This window comes from Lepidochelys olivacea, assembly GCF_965140295.1.
Source record: "Lepidochelys olivacea isolate rLepOli2 genome assembly, chromosome: 1".
Lineage (NCBI taxonomy): Eukaryota > Metazoa > Chordata > Testudines > Cheloniidae > Lepidochelys > Lepidochelys olivacea.
In genome coordinates this window covers 192308341-192324868 of record NC_140411.1, presented here as the reverse complement: position 1 = coordinate 192324868, position 16528 = coordinate 192308341, and the positions used below count along the sequence as shown (strand labels likewise).

The window sequence follows — 16528 nt, the reverse complement described above, 5'->3', positions numbered from 1 at the left end:
TGTCCCTTTACATCCTCTCACGATGGTATCCGTACCAGATAGTGCAGCTCAACAGAAAAATTTTGACTAGTAAAGAAATGCAATACTAGGATGAGGTAAGCTATTTTCTTGCCAAAATGCCATCAAATTTTTCTACTAACTATATTAACGCATGCCCTTTACCTGGAATTTTATTCCAAAATAAAGACTTAAATCTATAGTCAATAAAAAGGCCTTTGTGCTACACCCAGCAAGTAAGTATAGTGATGCAATGCCACACAAGCCTTTCCCCATATAAAGAGTAGGATGACTAGATAGCCAGTGTGAAAAATCGGGACGGGGGTGGGAGGTAATAGGTGCCTATAGAAGAGAAAGTCCCCATATTTGGGGCTGTCCCTGTAAAATCTGGACATCTGATCATCCTCATAAAGAGCATCTTCAGAATTCATTAATATTTTCCTTTCAAGTGAAGGAAACCAAAACTCAGAGAGTGAAATCCATCCAAAGCCACAGATTTTCACAGACTGGGTTTCCAGCTAAGAATGTTAACTGCCCCTTGCATTCTAGAAATTTGACTTGGGCTATGAAAATGGTTTAAGTCTGGGATTTGTGACCCAAACCCAGGTTTCATTAATTAACTAGCCTGGATTCATGTAAAAAGGTTAACACAACCCTAGATTTGGGCATATCAATTGGAATCAAACATGCATCAGATGGGAGAATTTGGCTCGAAATAGGAGGAGAAAATTTAAAGGGACAGTAGCTATAGTTCACCCTAACTTCTCTAATTGGTAGTATCCAAACATAATTTCCTTACATACAATGGTATTTTAAGTGTATTTTCTTACCCTTGCAGTCCTGTTTGTTTGGAAGCATGTAGTATCCATCATCACAAAAACAGCCGTAGCTTCCAGGAAAATTAGCACACCTGTGGCTACAACCGCCATTTTTATTTGCTGGGTCTTCACATTCATTTACATCTAGAAGATATAACAGAATATATCCATGTTCACACCCTATACACTATTGTAGTAATTTCTGTACAAGTCATGTCTTGTGAAGTATCATTTAAAAACTCATAATTTCCTGGTCACTAATATCATGGCAGTTGCGTTATATGTGAAGTTATAAACTGAAATCATGACTAAAAATGTATTTTCCAGATAAATTTGGAGAGTGGTCAGATCAGTCCCTTGGAGACAAAAGGCAAGCCGATGCCTCAGCCAGGTGCACACAAGACTGATGGACAATTACCAGCAAAGTGGCCAACTTTGGCAGGGAAGAGGGTAGGGGCAAAAATCTACACCTTAGCAAAGAAACAGCATGGAGTTTCCTTCGACACAGGTGAGAGAACTTTGCTTTGAATCTAATATAGTTTGTTAAGTTAGTCACCAGTAGCATTTTATCTTTATTTTTCTTGTAAACATGTCTGACTTATCTTTCATTACTTGTACTCACTTAAGATCTCGCTCTCTCTTTGTAGTTAATAAACTTGTTTTACTGTTTTATTTAATCCAGTGTGTTCATATTGAATTATCTGGGTAACTTCATTTGGGGTAAAAAGTTGTACATGTAATTCCCTTAAAGGAATAATGGACTCAATGTATTCGTACTGTCTGTTACACAGGGCTTTGGAACGGAGCCCAGAGCTGGAGCATGGAGCAGCTCCGGAGCAGTGGAGCTGCAGGTTTTTGCCTGGAGCTGGAGCGGAGCCGGAGCACAGCTCAAAAGCCCAGTCTGTCCAGGAGAGGGCTGAGCAGTACAGGACATATATTTCTGAGGGGAAATCTGAGACTGGGAGTGTGTTGGGATCACCCTGTGGTAAGCTTTAAGACTGATAAGAGCCAATGTGTAGCTGGCTGGCTGAAGCACATACAGACATAGCTGGAGGCAGTTTGTGAGCAGTCCAAGTTAGAGGCTACAGCAGCAAGGCATTGTGAATGACATGCCTGTCCCCGGATTACAGACCTGGAGTGACACAGCAACTCATTGGTCTGTATTGTGCCCTGGTATGTCACAGAAGGGAAATGGGGGGGGGGGGGAGCCCAAAAAATCTTAATCTAAGAGAGACTATTTGCTGCCTCATTTATCTATTTAAAGATATGGTACTGTTAATAATGCTCTAATTTCAGCCATAGTAACAGTTACTACCACCATAGTCACAAAATGGATTGTACCTTCTTCACATCTCTCTCCTTGCCAGCCTGGTTTACAGACACAAGTGTATCTGGCTTGCCCATCGATGCATTCCATATATCCACCTTCATTGCATGGCACAGGGCTACATTGGTTTGAAATTTCTGTGTGCGCATGGGGGGAAAAAAGTTCATTTTTACACTCCGCCTTTCCATAATCCTATTTCCTTCCTCCTTTCCTCCGATAGTCACCATTCACAAGAAGGAAAAAGCTTGCCACACAAGAAAAAGCATCCACATAGCACATGTCTTTTTATTTATTCTGCCCAAAGGTAAGTTACCTCAAAAGTTACAATGCACTTTGTCCCCTTTGGCAGCTAGTCCAAAGACAACATTACCAGTTATGGATCAGTAACATTTTCCCCCCACCAAGAGAAGACCATTATGAAATGAATGGCTCACGGGAACTGGTATACAGTGCTTGTTATTACTGGAGTACTTGTGGCACCTTAGAGACGAAAGCTTATGCTCAGATAAATTGGTTAGTCTCTACGGTGCCACAAGTCCTCCTTTTCTTTTTGCAAATACAGACTAACACGGCTGTTACTCTGAAACCTGTCATTACTGAGTGCAGACTGGCCCAGGTTGGTAATAGCAGCAAGCCACTACCAAATGATGGCTCTTCAGTGGCACAGGTAAATTAACCCAGAGGTCTCAGTTCAGTTCTTAGTGAGTAGCTGTCTGCATCAATCATCACCCCAGTTGTCTCAGCAGAGGCCAAGGCCTGAAAGGTACAGAGACTAATTCCTTTGTCATGCTAGAGGTGGCACATTTGTGTGCAAGCTTACAACCCTGCTGCCTGCACTGTACATGCTCCATTGACAAACTGGAAACTTCACTTCCCAGTGCTATCCAACTGGCAGCTTTCACTAACTTTAAATTCACTTACAAAAATCAAAAACTGGAGCACGGAGAGGAACCGAGAACTCTCTGTGCATGCCTGCGGGGCAATGTAAAGCGAAGTGCAACATGCCTACCACAGGGAGAACACAGCCTATTGTTTTACCCTGTACTCCCCTAAGTTGGTAGGTATGTTTATATAAGTTCACACATCTGGGGACAAAGGTCTAAGGACTAAGTATAGTACAATAAAAAAGTAGGGCAAAACTCCCTGACTAAAGCAGGTGGATCTATGTTGACTTTAATGGAGTACATCTATTTTCACCGGGTGAATTTGGCCCGAAGTCTGTAAACTCACTTTTGATTAAATACCATAATTTAAAAGATTCATTCTTCTGGCCATCCCACACTTCAGGTCTATGGTTTCCTTTTCCTCACCCCTTCCTCACCCCCCAACTCTAACCAGTTACTTATATTTATGGAGCTGATACACTCCTATGATCTTATTTCACTGTAAAATACTAATTGTGGTAGGGATGGGAGTATTTTGTATTATCTGTTGTTGTATGGTATGAAGATTGTGTAAGGTTGTTTAAGACATCGCTTGCAAATTGAGCAGGTGGATTTAGCCAACCATGCCAGATTGCACTGATGTTTATCTTTGCTAAGAAGGCTTGGACTTCAATAATAGCGAGTGGCTTACAGACCAGGTTGGAAGTGGATTGGCAGAACGCAATTATGCTACACACTTGCCCACATTATGCATAGCTGAAGCCCAGTTAGTTCATATGAAAGTCAGGGGGACTCAAATTAAAAATGAAAGGATAAAATGAGGACACATGGCAAAGTTAGATGTAGGGGAAAATTTTCAAAAGCTCCTGTGTTCCATTTTCCAAAGTTCCAGGTATTTAGGCACCTAAAGATGCGGATAGGAGCCAGTGGGATTTATCAAAGTGCTTAACCTATGTAGATGCTTTAGAAAATCCTATTAGGCACCTAAATATCTTTAAAAATCTGGTCACTAAGTACCTAGACCTCATTGAAAATCAATGGGTCTTACATTCCTGCATGCCTAAGTCACTTCTGAAAATAGGACAGAGGCTTCTAAGGGCCAGATTTATAAGGAAATGTAGGCATCTATAGATGCAGAGATTAGATATGTACTGAAATTTTCATAAGTGCCTAAGTGTCTAACTCATGGGAGTTGGGCACTTGTGAAATCCCAGTATGCGCTTATCTGTAACTTAGGTTCCTAAATACTTTTTAAAAATCTGGCCCCTGGGCTTTTGAAAATTGTACAGGTTATCTTTTTACTTTTTTTTTTTTTAAACCACTTTGTTTTGGAGTTTGCTACTTTGCCATGTGGAACCATATGAGGATTAAAATTAATATCTAGTTGTCCTCATGGGAGAGTGTTCAGCAACATTAAATGTTCACACACCTCTGTAGCATCCTACCCTGCCCTGCCCCCCAAGCCTCCAATGAGAGAGAGAGAGAGAGGGGGAAGGGGGGGAATGAATGAGAATACACTTTAATTTGTGACTGCAGGCATGTTAGCAGAGTAATCTAGAAAATGCTCATCTGTGGCAGCGAGTAGTGTAATTATTAAGGATTCTTTTTTGCCCTCATTTCCTCTCAAGGACAAACATAGGGATGGGTGTTTAAGGATAAATATATATTCAGACTGGAAACGCTTTCAAAATACCTAGGCAGGGTGCTGTGCACTTGTGCACAAGCAGAGCAGGCTGGACACAAGTAGAGGAATGCGCTAAATTTGGTAATGGGCTGATGCAAAATATTCCCTTGTGATTTTGGAGGAATTGTGTCCTTTCCACAGCTCTTCTGGGGTTGCACAGCGATGTGCTGTTTCTTACTGTACTTCTGAGGGAAATTTGTGCCACTGCACATGCACAGAATTCATGTGTCCTGCAGAATTTTTTTTTTCTGCAGAAAATACTTTCTGCCCTAGAAGTGTTGCAGTTCTGCCTTTCTCCCACCAGAGGCCACTGTGGCATCAGAACAGCCAACAGCATGAACGCAGCAGGTGGGCAAAAGGCAGAACTGAGGCACTTCTGGGGCAGAATGTATTTTCTGTGGAGGGAAAAAAGTTGTGTGCGCGTGCAGTGGCACATAATTCCCCCAGGAGTAGAAGTTCATCACAGTACCTGGCCCATGGAGCCAGATTAGGACAGACAGAGTGGGGCACACGGGCTTGCTGGGGGGGGGGCGGGTGTCACAGACTGCGGTTGAGAATGGCTAGTGGTGGGGGGACAGACTCAGGAGCTAGTGGGGTGACAGCATTGAGCCAGGGGCTGAATGGGAGTGGGGCTGCAGGGACACATGGAGATGGGGCAGGGGGCTTCAGGGACCCATCAGGATGGGGGTGTGGGATGTGGGGACAGGGATGGATGTGCCTGACAAATGGGAGAGGTTTGGGATCAGCCAGGGTCTGCATGGGGGAAGCTCCCCAATCCTGCCCCTCTCCCCCCCAAAAACCTGTTCCATACTTCTCCCATCCACACCCAACAACCCTCCAGATTCACTCCAGGCTCCTTCCCTCTCCCTCAGCACCTCTGTCACCCCTGACACCCTCAAGCCTTTGCACTGCATCTGATGGGTGCAGGAAACACAGTTCTGTATTGTAATTTAAATGAATTACTCCAAGTTCTAAATTAATATGCCTAGTAAGGAATCTATTTGTCAGGTTTTTTTACCAGAATCTTTTTTTTTTTTTGGTCTGTATTGTTAGACATACTTGCTGACAGATATTTTGAAATAAATTCCCAAAATAATTGAAACTGTCCTGATTATATTGTGTTATTTTGACAAATGAAATTTGCAGAATTTTAAAACATTGTGTGCAGAATTTTTAATTTTTGGTGCATAATTCCCCCAGAGTATTACTCAAGAGTGAGAGTAAACTCTACTATTTTGAATGTAATTTTACTTTCTAGATAACTGTATTATGAGTTAAAATACTAGTTTCTTTTTTCTTACTAGGTGAACTGCTCTGTAGAGGGGGCAGGATGTATGCTTAAACCCAAATCAGTATTAGATACACCATAACTCTGTTTCAGTACTGTTTGTGAAATTTATATCACAAATTCTTACCTTTAACACAGGTTCTCAGATCACTTGAGGAATCTGGAACAACATCAGTAATCCTGAAAATCCCTACTCGATGGGAGCCGAGGCAGCCTGTAAATACAGACCAACACAATCTGCTTATGGGCCAAACACCCATTTAAACTGAAATCATCACAACAGAAATTAAGCACTGCACCTTCAAAGAGCCTATTCTCACAGTTTGAGCTAGAAAACCAGTCAACACATTAAGGACACCTGATCACAGCCTCACATTCTGAATGGCTCAGTCAGGTTCTAACTGTACAGAACAGCTTGTGAGCTACTGGACATCAGAATTAAAAAGAAAAACACCCAGGTATTGCTGCTGGAGTAACTCAACTGATAGTATGCAATTGGGAAGAAATCCCTCAGTATCATACAAACTCTATGATAAAGTACAGCACACAAGGAGGTGTGGGTTTTGTGGGTTGAGGGGGATTGGTACTTACTTAAATATTTGGGATAAAAATATTCCTGTAAAAAGAATGAGAGAAGTTTAGTAAGTTTCAAGATAATTGGAATTATTATAAACTGTTAACTAGACTTTTACTGAACAGTATTTGTGCTGTAATTGAAAAAGGAGGTCCATCAATTATCATTTTTATTCATCTGTGGAGTCAGCTAGGAATAGTCTATAAAACTTGCTTTTAGATTCAAGCACAGGCCTCCAGATTACCAGAGGGAGGGAGGGGCAGAAAAAAAAATAGGTGAGGAATCCTCTCCCTTTATGGTTCTGCTCTCCAAGTGGGAGATTAGGATTCAGCAGGGAACAAGCACTTCTCTCCCTGAGTCAGAGAGCGAGAAAGGACCAGTCTGTCCCTTGCTGAGTCAGCACTCACTATGGAGGCCCCAAAATCAAGAGGTGCAAAATTGTTTCTTGTATTGCTTATGCCTAAAAGTCCTGTACAGACTGGCAGTCCGAGTCAAACATTACCGGCAGATAAGATCTAAAAGAGAAGTAATTTAGACTTTTCAAAGGAATCTTGACCTGTCTTTTTGTAGACACAAGTGCCTGATTTGCAGGTGCAGTCAGATATTTGGACACCTAGAAGGAGATTTTCAAAGGCATAAAGACAGGTTTCAGAGTAACAGCCGTGTTAGTCTGTATTTGCAAAAAGAAAAGGAGGACTTGTGGCACCTTAGAGACTATAAATTGGTTAGTCTCTAAGGTGCCACAAGTACTCCTTTTCTAAAGGCATAAAGGGCAATTAATGGGAGCTGGACACAACTGTCCTTTCTGCCTTTGAAACTCTCCCCCTTATATGGCAAGATTTTCACCCAAAATTAATTCTGGAAACAAAATTGCACCTAAAAATGACAGGTACTAAAAATCTAGCTTTGAACATGTATTTATATTTAAAATGAAATGGGAAAATATTTTGGCTTTTTATTTAACTAAGTGGTAAATTTTTATGTGTTAATTTTTTTTAAAGTAAAAACTATACCCTAACACTGAAAAGTAGCCCAATAGCCTGTGCTATTTGATCAAAGGTGGATCATGCAAACAATACAGACTTTATTTACAACCAAAAATAAGATTATTCATTTTCTAATTTTATATCTACTGATTAACATCCATTCTGTAATACAAATTTAATGTCTCAAACATTTAACAATGTAGATCCAGTGTGCTGTCCATGAACTCAGGCATTGAACTCTTGTATTTAGAAGAAAGTCCTTCAGCAAGGGTGCCCAATATCTTTATGATAAAAATAGCTGGACCAGCAATTTGTTAGGAGAGAAAGGACCATACTTAAATGTTTTGTTCTGCAAGTGGTCTCTTTGTAGAATTCTCATTTGAAGCCAATGGGTTTTCCATGCATGGAGTGCTGGGAAATTTGTGCCTTAAATAGAAAAAAAAGAATGTACGCACAGCCATACTTTGTGCATCGGTTCTGTCTTCCTTAATAGGTAATGCACACTGGCTGGCACTCTGCACATGGAAGAATTTCACTCTTGGTCTGAATACTTTTTAGCCCTGCTATATAGAAACCTATACATTTCCAGGTTTTTTCTTCCTCCTTGGCACAAAACTGTTCTCCAGTTGTCAAATGCTCATCAAATTCTTACCGTTTCAGGATTATTTTCAAATATTTCTCTGGCTTCTTCTTTATTGCACAGCTCTTCAATGCATTCTCTTTCTAAATTTCCCTTCTTACTTTCTTCCATAAAAGAATTGGCTCGACGTTTCCTAACCAGGAACTCGGAGGCATACTGCTGAGACAAAACTTTGTAGAACCAAACAAACATTTTTCACATTGTACAGCTCAGCAATGTGGCAGGGTAAAAATTAAGTTAGAGTGAGGTGCTAGAACAAAAATCAGAATTGAGTTGGTAGTCATGCTGTAGCCATGTGCACCATTGCCAGGCAATGTGGGAGAGAGGAAGGATATTTCAGGATTGCTTTGTCTGTGTGTTAGTTGCCAAATATATTTATATATATACATTATATATATATAAAATCCTGATTGACATTTACAAGGGTTCTTAGATCTCTTTGTACAAAGCCATGCCCAGAGCATCATTTAAATGTCACTGTGTTAATGGAAAACATTGTTTTAATCCTGGGTATTCTAAAAAAAGGGAGAGACTTGACAGGCAGGATGAAAAATGATACAGAATCTTACAATATGTTAGAATAAACTGTTTTAATTAATTACATAGAAGTAAGGTATTCTGTGAACCACTTATTTTATATGAGGCCATAAGTGCTTTTTTTAAGTCAAGACATGCCTGCTAATACTTCTAAAGTAAATACTTTATGAATACTTCACAACCTAAGGTGAATAACCCAGTACACAATGCAAAATCTCAGAAGATGATGCCAGTGGCACAGCTTGAAAAATGTTTGCGCTGATGTTGTGAAAGGAAATTCATGTCCCTCTACAAATGTTAGTGGAGATACTTACAGACAACCTACGTATTTTACAGTTGTAATGCTGCATGTGTATCACTATTTACTTTTTGCACATCTGTCTTGCTATTACTACTGACTTTTAATTTTAAATGTGTTGTGAAAAAATTAGTTGGAGAAGATTTTGTTGTAACAATAATCACTATTCTACTGGGACCTGATTCAAAGTGGAAAGACTCCCACTGATTTCAGTGAGTTTTGAATCTGGCCCTTAATATATTCTGCACATGGTACTGCAGATAGAGCATCTAAATTAGACTAGGGTTTTTCTGTTGCTATATTTGTTGTTGACTAGGAACAGTCAAAAAGAAAGATATGGATGAACAGACCTGGAAAAAGTCCAAGGTATAGGGGTTAGAGGGTGAGGCTGACATGTTAGCTGATGGGCACCACAGTTCTATACCTGCATTGCACTAATTAGCATTTTCATAATTTACTCTATCAGATTAGAATGAATGTATGAAACCTGCAGTGCATAATCAGACAGGCTGTCCATAATATTCATCACTGTCCTGTGAGCATCAGTTCAGGCAGACGTAACTCATGGTCTGACAGAGGACTGTATTCACTATCTGAAATCCTGACGCACTAGCGTGTATTATGCCAGCAATGGGGAGCATCCTATTTTTTATGCACTGCTAAATGGACTAACAGAGGAGTGAAACTGATATGGTGTATTAGCAAGAGTGTTGCGTACCTTCCCACTGGAATATTTATCCTTTGCTATGGATTGCTCCTGGGTGGCATGCCTCAAACGCAATACTAACTCATCTGCATGCCTCAAACACAATACTATAGCTAGTCTATTAAATATAAGGAATGCAACTGAGGGGCTCACAATAGCTGCATCAGTGGATATCATATCAAATTGTAGGCATCTCTCACAAGAACTTCCTCACTGTATTTCTTCTGTTTGTTTGTTTGTTTGTTTGTTTGTTTTTTCAAGGGCTTGTGGTTTACACTGAAGATTTAAGGTTGTGTAACTGGCTTCTACCTCACCTTAATTTTAACAAGATATTAAGGGCAGGATTTCCAAAGGTGCACAGTGGACCGGCTGTCCTACACCTCTGAAGTATGAGCCAGACTTTTCTGTCAGCGATCAGCTAGCAATTCTGGCTGGCATGGAACTGGCCACAGTATTTTATTTCTTCCACCTGTATAGTGATCCATTTGTAAATGTTACAAGACCAGTGAAGAAAAATCCTGAAGGGTGAAAGGATTGCACATACATAACTGTTAAGATGATGGAAAAGTTTTCCCCATGAAGGAAAGTTCATGTTGTGAAAAAACATCCCGCAGTGTGAAACCTTTATGCTTAATCTGTGCCACCTTGTATTTAACTCAGCCACTCTGGTATCTTTCTCCAGACCTTAAGAGGAGCTCTGTGAAGCTCAAAAGCTTGTCTGTTGTACCAGAAGTTGGTCCAATAAAATATATTACCTTGCCTATCTTGTCTCTCTCTAATCAAAGATGACCATTTGAGCCATCCATAAAGATAGAGTGGTGCAGCAGCTTTGCACGTAGAGGGACAAAAAGTATTGGCTGAAAGAGATCAAGACTCAGTAATAACAAAGTTGTGTATGTTAAGAATAATCACAGAGGGCTTTAAAAAGTTTCATGTGGGCAGATTCCCCTTAGCAACAACCTTCCAATTCCAGTAACCGCTACTGTGTAAATAAATTGTTAGGTAATGCTAATCCACTGCAACATTGTAATCCAGGCACTACAGCATAGCTGTTGTTGGTAGCCCTTCTATACACAACGGTTCGGTTAATTTCTTTTTTAATATATTTATGAAAATGTTCCCTATTACTTTTAACAATGACAGATTGTTCACTTCCACCAAAAGGCCTGATCCTACTCCCTTTGAAGCAGAAAGGAGTTTTGTCACTTCTCTTTTTGTGATTTCCTGTGCTTCCTCCTCCCCGTCCCCCAATATTTTTATTGGAGTGCAAGGAAAGTGTGTTAGTTTATCTGCTGAACAGGCCTTTCTTTAAACGCATTCTGCTGTTTCATTAAAAAAAATCCTTATCTCTATTGCATGTTTGATTACTGGAACTCAAATTATCTTGTGACTCTTTCAAATAAAAAGTGAATATAATAGGCCTGATCAAACTATAACTGAAGTCCATTGAGAATCTTGCTATTGATGTCAATAGGAACTGGATGGGCCATACTTATCTAACAATTATTTATCAGGTGCCTATTTAGAAATAGTACTGTTGAAAGAAATAAAAACACAGGACCAGATTCACCGGTTCACTCCATTTAAGCTTCTGGGGCTGCAAAGCAGCCACAAATCTGGCTTAAATGGGCTGGTTAAGAAGGGTTTACAGTTGTTTTGTGTCACCAAAGGAGCACAAAGCAACCGTAGTGTACCTGTGATTTGGCCCACAAGCACTAATATATATATATTAAACATAGTGCTGCTGCAGAAAATGGAGCTAAATCAGTGATGTGGCTGCCATGTAGCAATTAACTCCTTACTTCCAAGAAAGAGATTTTTATTAAATGCATTAGTAATATGTGAACCAGTAATGGAAGCCCTACATACAGAGGATTTCCCATCTCCAGGCACATGAAAAAATAAACATCTTTTCATTTGTAATTCTTTCATTAGGCTATGCAAATTAGATACATGTTTTTATATGTAACTGAACATGTGTAAATGTATGTTTAGATCATGCCATTTCGATCCTGACTCTTGAAAACTGGTCCCAAAATGTCTTGAAGAAAAACATTGTTTTCTTTTGAACAAGTTGTACAGGTATTTGTTGTTACTCCGTTTGGCACTGACCGTTTACTTTTTGTCATCCAGTATCCCAAATTAAATATAGCCACTGCCCTGAAGAATTTACAGTCTACTGCCCAGTCCTGCCATAGGACCAGTGCAGACATACCCTCACACGACTTTGGTGAGGCTCTACGCAGGTGCAGTCTGCTCATGTCGATCTGACTACAGGGATGGAAGGCTTTAAAGGCAGAGGCACAGACTGCCTCATAGTTAGGGCTCTACCAAATTCATGGTCCATTTTGGTCAATTTCACGGTCATAAGATTTAAGAAATCATAAATTTCATGATTTCAGCTATTTAAATCTGAAATGTCACGGTGTTGTAATTGCAGGGGTCCTGACCCCAAAAGGAGTTGGGGGGGGGGGGGGTGTCGCAAGGTTATGGTCGGGCGGTGTGCGGTGCTGCTACCCATACTTCTGTGCTGCAGCTAGCAGTGGTGCTGCCTTCAGAACTGAGCGGCCGGAGAGCGGCGGCTGCTGGCCGGGAGCCCAGCTCTGAAGGCAGAGCCGCCACGAGCAGTAGCGCAGAAGTAAGGATGGCATGGTATGGTATCATAGGTGCCGACTTCCTCCGGGCCCGGGGGGTACTCAACCCCCGGCTCCACCCCAGGTCCCGCTCCCACCGCCCAAGCCGCAGCCTGCCTCTTCCTGCCCCTGCTCCTCCCCAGGCCCGGCCCCTTCTCCCAAGTCCCCTCGCCGCCTCTTCCCACCCACACCCTGCTTCTTCCCCGCCTCTTCCCACAAAGGTTCCACCCCCTCTCCTCTGAGCATGCCCCATCCCTGCTCTTCTCCCTCCCAGAGCCTCCTGCATGCCACCAAACAGCTGATCGTGGCAGGCAGTGAGTGCTGGGAAGGAGGGGGAAGAGTGGATCGGCAGGGCCGGTACCAGGCGAGAGGCGCTGGGAGGGAAGAGGGGAGCTGGCTGCTGGTGGGTGCTACGCCACCACTAATTTTTTTCCTTGGGTGCTGTAGCCCTGGAGCACCCACGGAGTTCATGCCTATGTATGGTATTACCACCCTTACTTCTGTGCTGCTGCTGGCAGAGCACTGCCTTCAGAGCTGGGCACCCAACCAACACCTGCCACTCTCCAGCCGCCCGGATCTGAAGGCAGCGCAGAAGTAAGGGTGACAATACCATGACCCTCCTAAAATAATCTTGCAACCTTCCTGCGACTACCTTTTGGGTGAGGGCCCCCAATCTGAGAAATGCTGGTCTCCCCTGTGAAATCTGTATAGTATAGGGTAAAAGCACACAAAAGACCAGATTTCAATGGGAGACACCAGATTTCATGACCCGTTATGCATTTTTTATGGCCATGAAATTGGTAGGGCCCTACTTATAATGCATGTGAATGAGGATGCTAAATTAAGGTTGCATGAGTAATGATAAGTCTGGCATTACTTAAATTTTGACTGCTTGACTTTACACCCTTAATGTTTTTAATGTAATGTTTTTTCCCCCGAAGGTCATACAAAATAATTAAAGGTCCACAGAAGGACATTTGGGAGATCCAATTTACTTTTTTCTTATAATACAAGAACAAGAGGAGCAGGACTGGCTGAAATTTGGGATTTTTGGTTAGCAGGAAATTTAAATATTTCAACATTTGGTTTTGTTCCAATTCAGAATTAAATGCTTTTTCTTTTTTACGTTTCCAGTGAACCAGAAATTCTGAATTTCATTTGTTTTGGCAATGCTGACCGAGGGCATTTCTGAAATGAAATATGCTCCCAGGGACCCCAGTAGCAGTTGATTAACAAGAATCATGTTGACTTTAGTTTCACCACTGCTGTAAAGCAGCGTTGGAACTGACAATAATCATATCAAGTTCGATCAGCAGCTGCCAGGACTCCCAGGGTCTGTGGCCCTGGGGCAGAGCACATAGCACAGTTGTCCCAGAGCCACCAGCCCTGGAAGACCTGGGGTCCCAAGCAGCCCACCAGGAAACCAGGCAGGTTTCTGATGGAACCCTGGCTGTGATTCAATGAACGTTTGGCAAACCTGAGATGTTTTCACAAAACATTTTGAGTTCAACTAATTGGCACTTTCTGAGGATGCTTTGTTTCACCAGAAAATTCCCAACCAGCTCCAAAGAGGACTGTTGATTAAATTAAAATTCAGCACATTTAAATTCAATAAAAGGATTTTTTGATGCAGGTTGTAACTAATCCTCCAGTGCTCAATGCTGCAGGATATTATTGAGAAAAATATTTTAGTTAAAATTGATTAGCCACTTATATGAATTTGAACAGCATAAGTAGTTATAGTACATATAACAACATTTATAAGGGCTGGCCATCCTCATGCTTCAAGGTGTAAACCGATCAGCAGCCATACACAAAAGCAAACTTTCCATGATGGTTACAGTATTACACAATTCTCTGCCATTGCAGGATGAATTCCCTGATATTACAGGGGCCTGGGGCACGGGAATACTTTGGTCCCTGCTACTCTCTGCCTGTGGCACATCATAGTTCAGTCACTTTAAAATGTCAGTTGTTGGGTTTAGGCAGGTGCTGGGTGGTTGTGGTGGCATGTGAGATAAAGGAAGTCAGACTAGATGGTCTGGTGGTCCCTTCTGGCCTTAAACTTAATGAGTCCATGACAACAAGATGAATTATTGGGGATGCTTTTGAAAGCACCTGGCATTGGTAGAGCCAGAACTGGAATACTAGCCTACATGAACCACTCGGGGTTTGCACTGATATGGCAATTTGAATGTTATGTTATTGGAAAGATAAGTGGGAGGGTAATATAATGGGGGAGTAAGGGAAGAGAGAAAACTAAGGAAGAAGGCATGAACAAAGAAGAAAAAGGCATGTGAAAAAAGGGGTTTCTTTTAGGCTTTGCACAGGAATAAGGTAGAAAATGAGCTTTCGTCATTCTCTAGCATTTAAACAAAAGGTTGAATGGTAAATATTAGTTTTTTTCTGACTGTTTAATCATTAAACCAGTCACAAACATGCTTACATTTTAAAGATTCTAATTCTGCTAGTGCCACTAATTACTTCCCTGTGAATGGTCTTACTCTGGCACCAGCAAAAAAGTTCTGTTTGACCTGAGTGCAAACTGACCCCTCCCCCATTGCCTCTAGAATATTTTTCCTCTCTCTACATTAACAAAAGGCTATTTGGACGTGCCTTTTCAGCTAATCCACATTACCAGTAGCATCCTGCCTAATTTCAAAGCATCAGCTTTGAAGTTATGCTGCCCAGGCAACCTTCAGACCACAGTTATTTGACTGAAGAAAACAAATGAATAATAAGTCAAATGTAAAAATTGTACCAAAGCACTTTCTCAACATTAGAGTTGTATTAACAATTCACTGGAAATAAGTAATATTCAAAATAATGACCATGAGCAAAGAAGGCCCCCAACTTGAATTCATTTAGAGGCTACTTTAGTTACAGGACTGCATTTGTTTTTAGTGCTAAAAATGTCAGCAACATCAACCTGTTTCTGCCACAAAAGTGACCTCCACATTTAGCTAAAGCAATGTGCGGGGAGTCTGGTTTGCTCACCCATATTAATGCATTTTGAAGAAAAAGAAAAACAAAAACAGCAACGCTGAAGCTCAAAGTTCAGGAATTGCACAAAGATGATAAGGGGGTCTGTTTCGTCTGTAAAAAAACGAGGGGAGAACTTAGACCTACCACTGCAAAAACTGGAACTCTTGTCACATTTTCAGAACAAACCCCCTCTTCCTTCTGATGCCTGGGGCAAAACGAACTTGACACAAATGGGGGCTAAAGGCCTAAATCACTCTGAATTCTGCTATCTCAGTGACACTGGATCTGTCCCCAGGAGAAAACAGTCAAGCAGCAAATTATTTCCACAAACCTACAAAGCAGTAATGTTTTTTCTACGACTGCAATCTAGGAGCCTGACAGATTAATAAGACCGCTGCCACCATCGCCTTGTTATGCACAGTAAGTTTCCAGGTGCGGTGCATAACAAGGGCTAAGGGAAGGAGCAAAAACCAATCTGAACTATCCGCAGAAACAAGCAAGTGTGAACTTTGCCGAAGTTTTGAAGCTGCTGAATTTACTTACATGTCCTGGCCTCTGAGAGAGCAATCACCACAACAAAACAAGTGTGGAAACCGATGCAGCGCCTGTCTAGCAGCTTCATCCTTACAGAAAGCAGCTGGAAGGGGCTACCAGGCACGTGTGTCTGGTGCGGGGGAGATATGGACAGACGAGGCGCCTTGGTTAGTACAGCGCCTCTGTTTGCTTTGTGCCTGCTGCAGCTTCTGAGTGAAATAGCAGCACCGCAGCAGCAGGGGATCTCGTGCCGGACTCCGGCCGTCCTGGAGAGCTGGGGGAGGGAGTGACAGTGGGGGGGCTGGTCACTTCCAGGAAACGTTCCGGAGTGTTTCTCATGGAGCATAAACAGGATGCTCGGGGCTCCAGGGCAGCCAGAGCCAGGAGGCTGCTGAGCGCCAAGCGCTAGTTTACAGCTGCCCGGAAAACTTGCGGGGTAGGAGAGAAAGAAATTGCAAAAAGTAAAACAATAGCCTCCAAAAATTCACTCCTGGGCTTCTTTAAAAGTTCAGTTTCGTCAACATTTTCTGATCTTAGCTCTCCCACACAGATCTTAACTCTCCCACCCAGATCCAGAGAGGGACGGACACCCCGCCCCCGCGCCCCGGGGGCACCACACACCAGGTTCAGCTCAGGC

General features: G+C 41.9%; 1 protein-coding gene across 1 annotated transcript in view; it reads right to left on the bottom strand.

The window, feature by feature from the left end:
* Positions 1-16252, bottom strand: part of PROS1 (protein S) — a 45241-nt gene extending 28989 nt beyond the window's left edge. Inside the window, exons 1-6 of the mRNA XM_084620808.1 lie at positions 15901-16252; positions 8211-8368; positions 6590-6614; positions 6126-6212; positions 2157-2279; positions 828-959 (exon numbers count right to left, since the gene is read on the bottom strand). Coding sequence (XP_084476934.1) covers positions 828-959; positions 2157-2279; positions 6126-6212; positions 6590-6614; positions 8211-8368; positions 15901-16237 — 862 coding nt within the window. The 5' untranslated portion in view covers positions 16238-16252. The remainder of the gene's footprint in view (positions 1-827; positions 960-2156; positions 2280-6125; positions 6213-6589; positions 6615-8210; positions 8369-15900) is intronic.
* Positions 16253-16528: the final 276 nt, after the last annotated feature.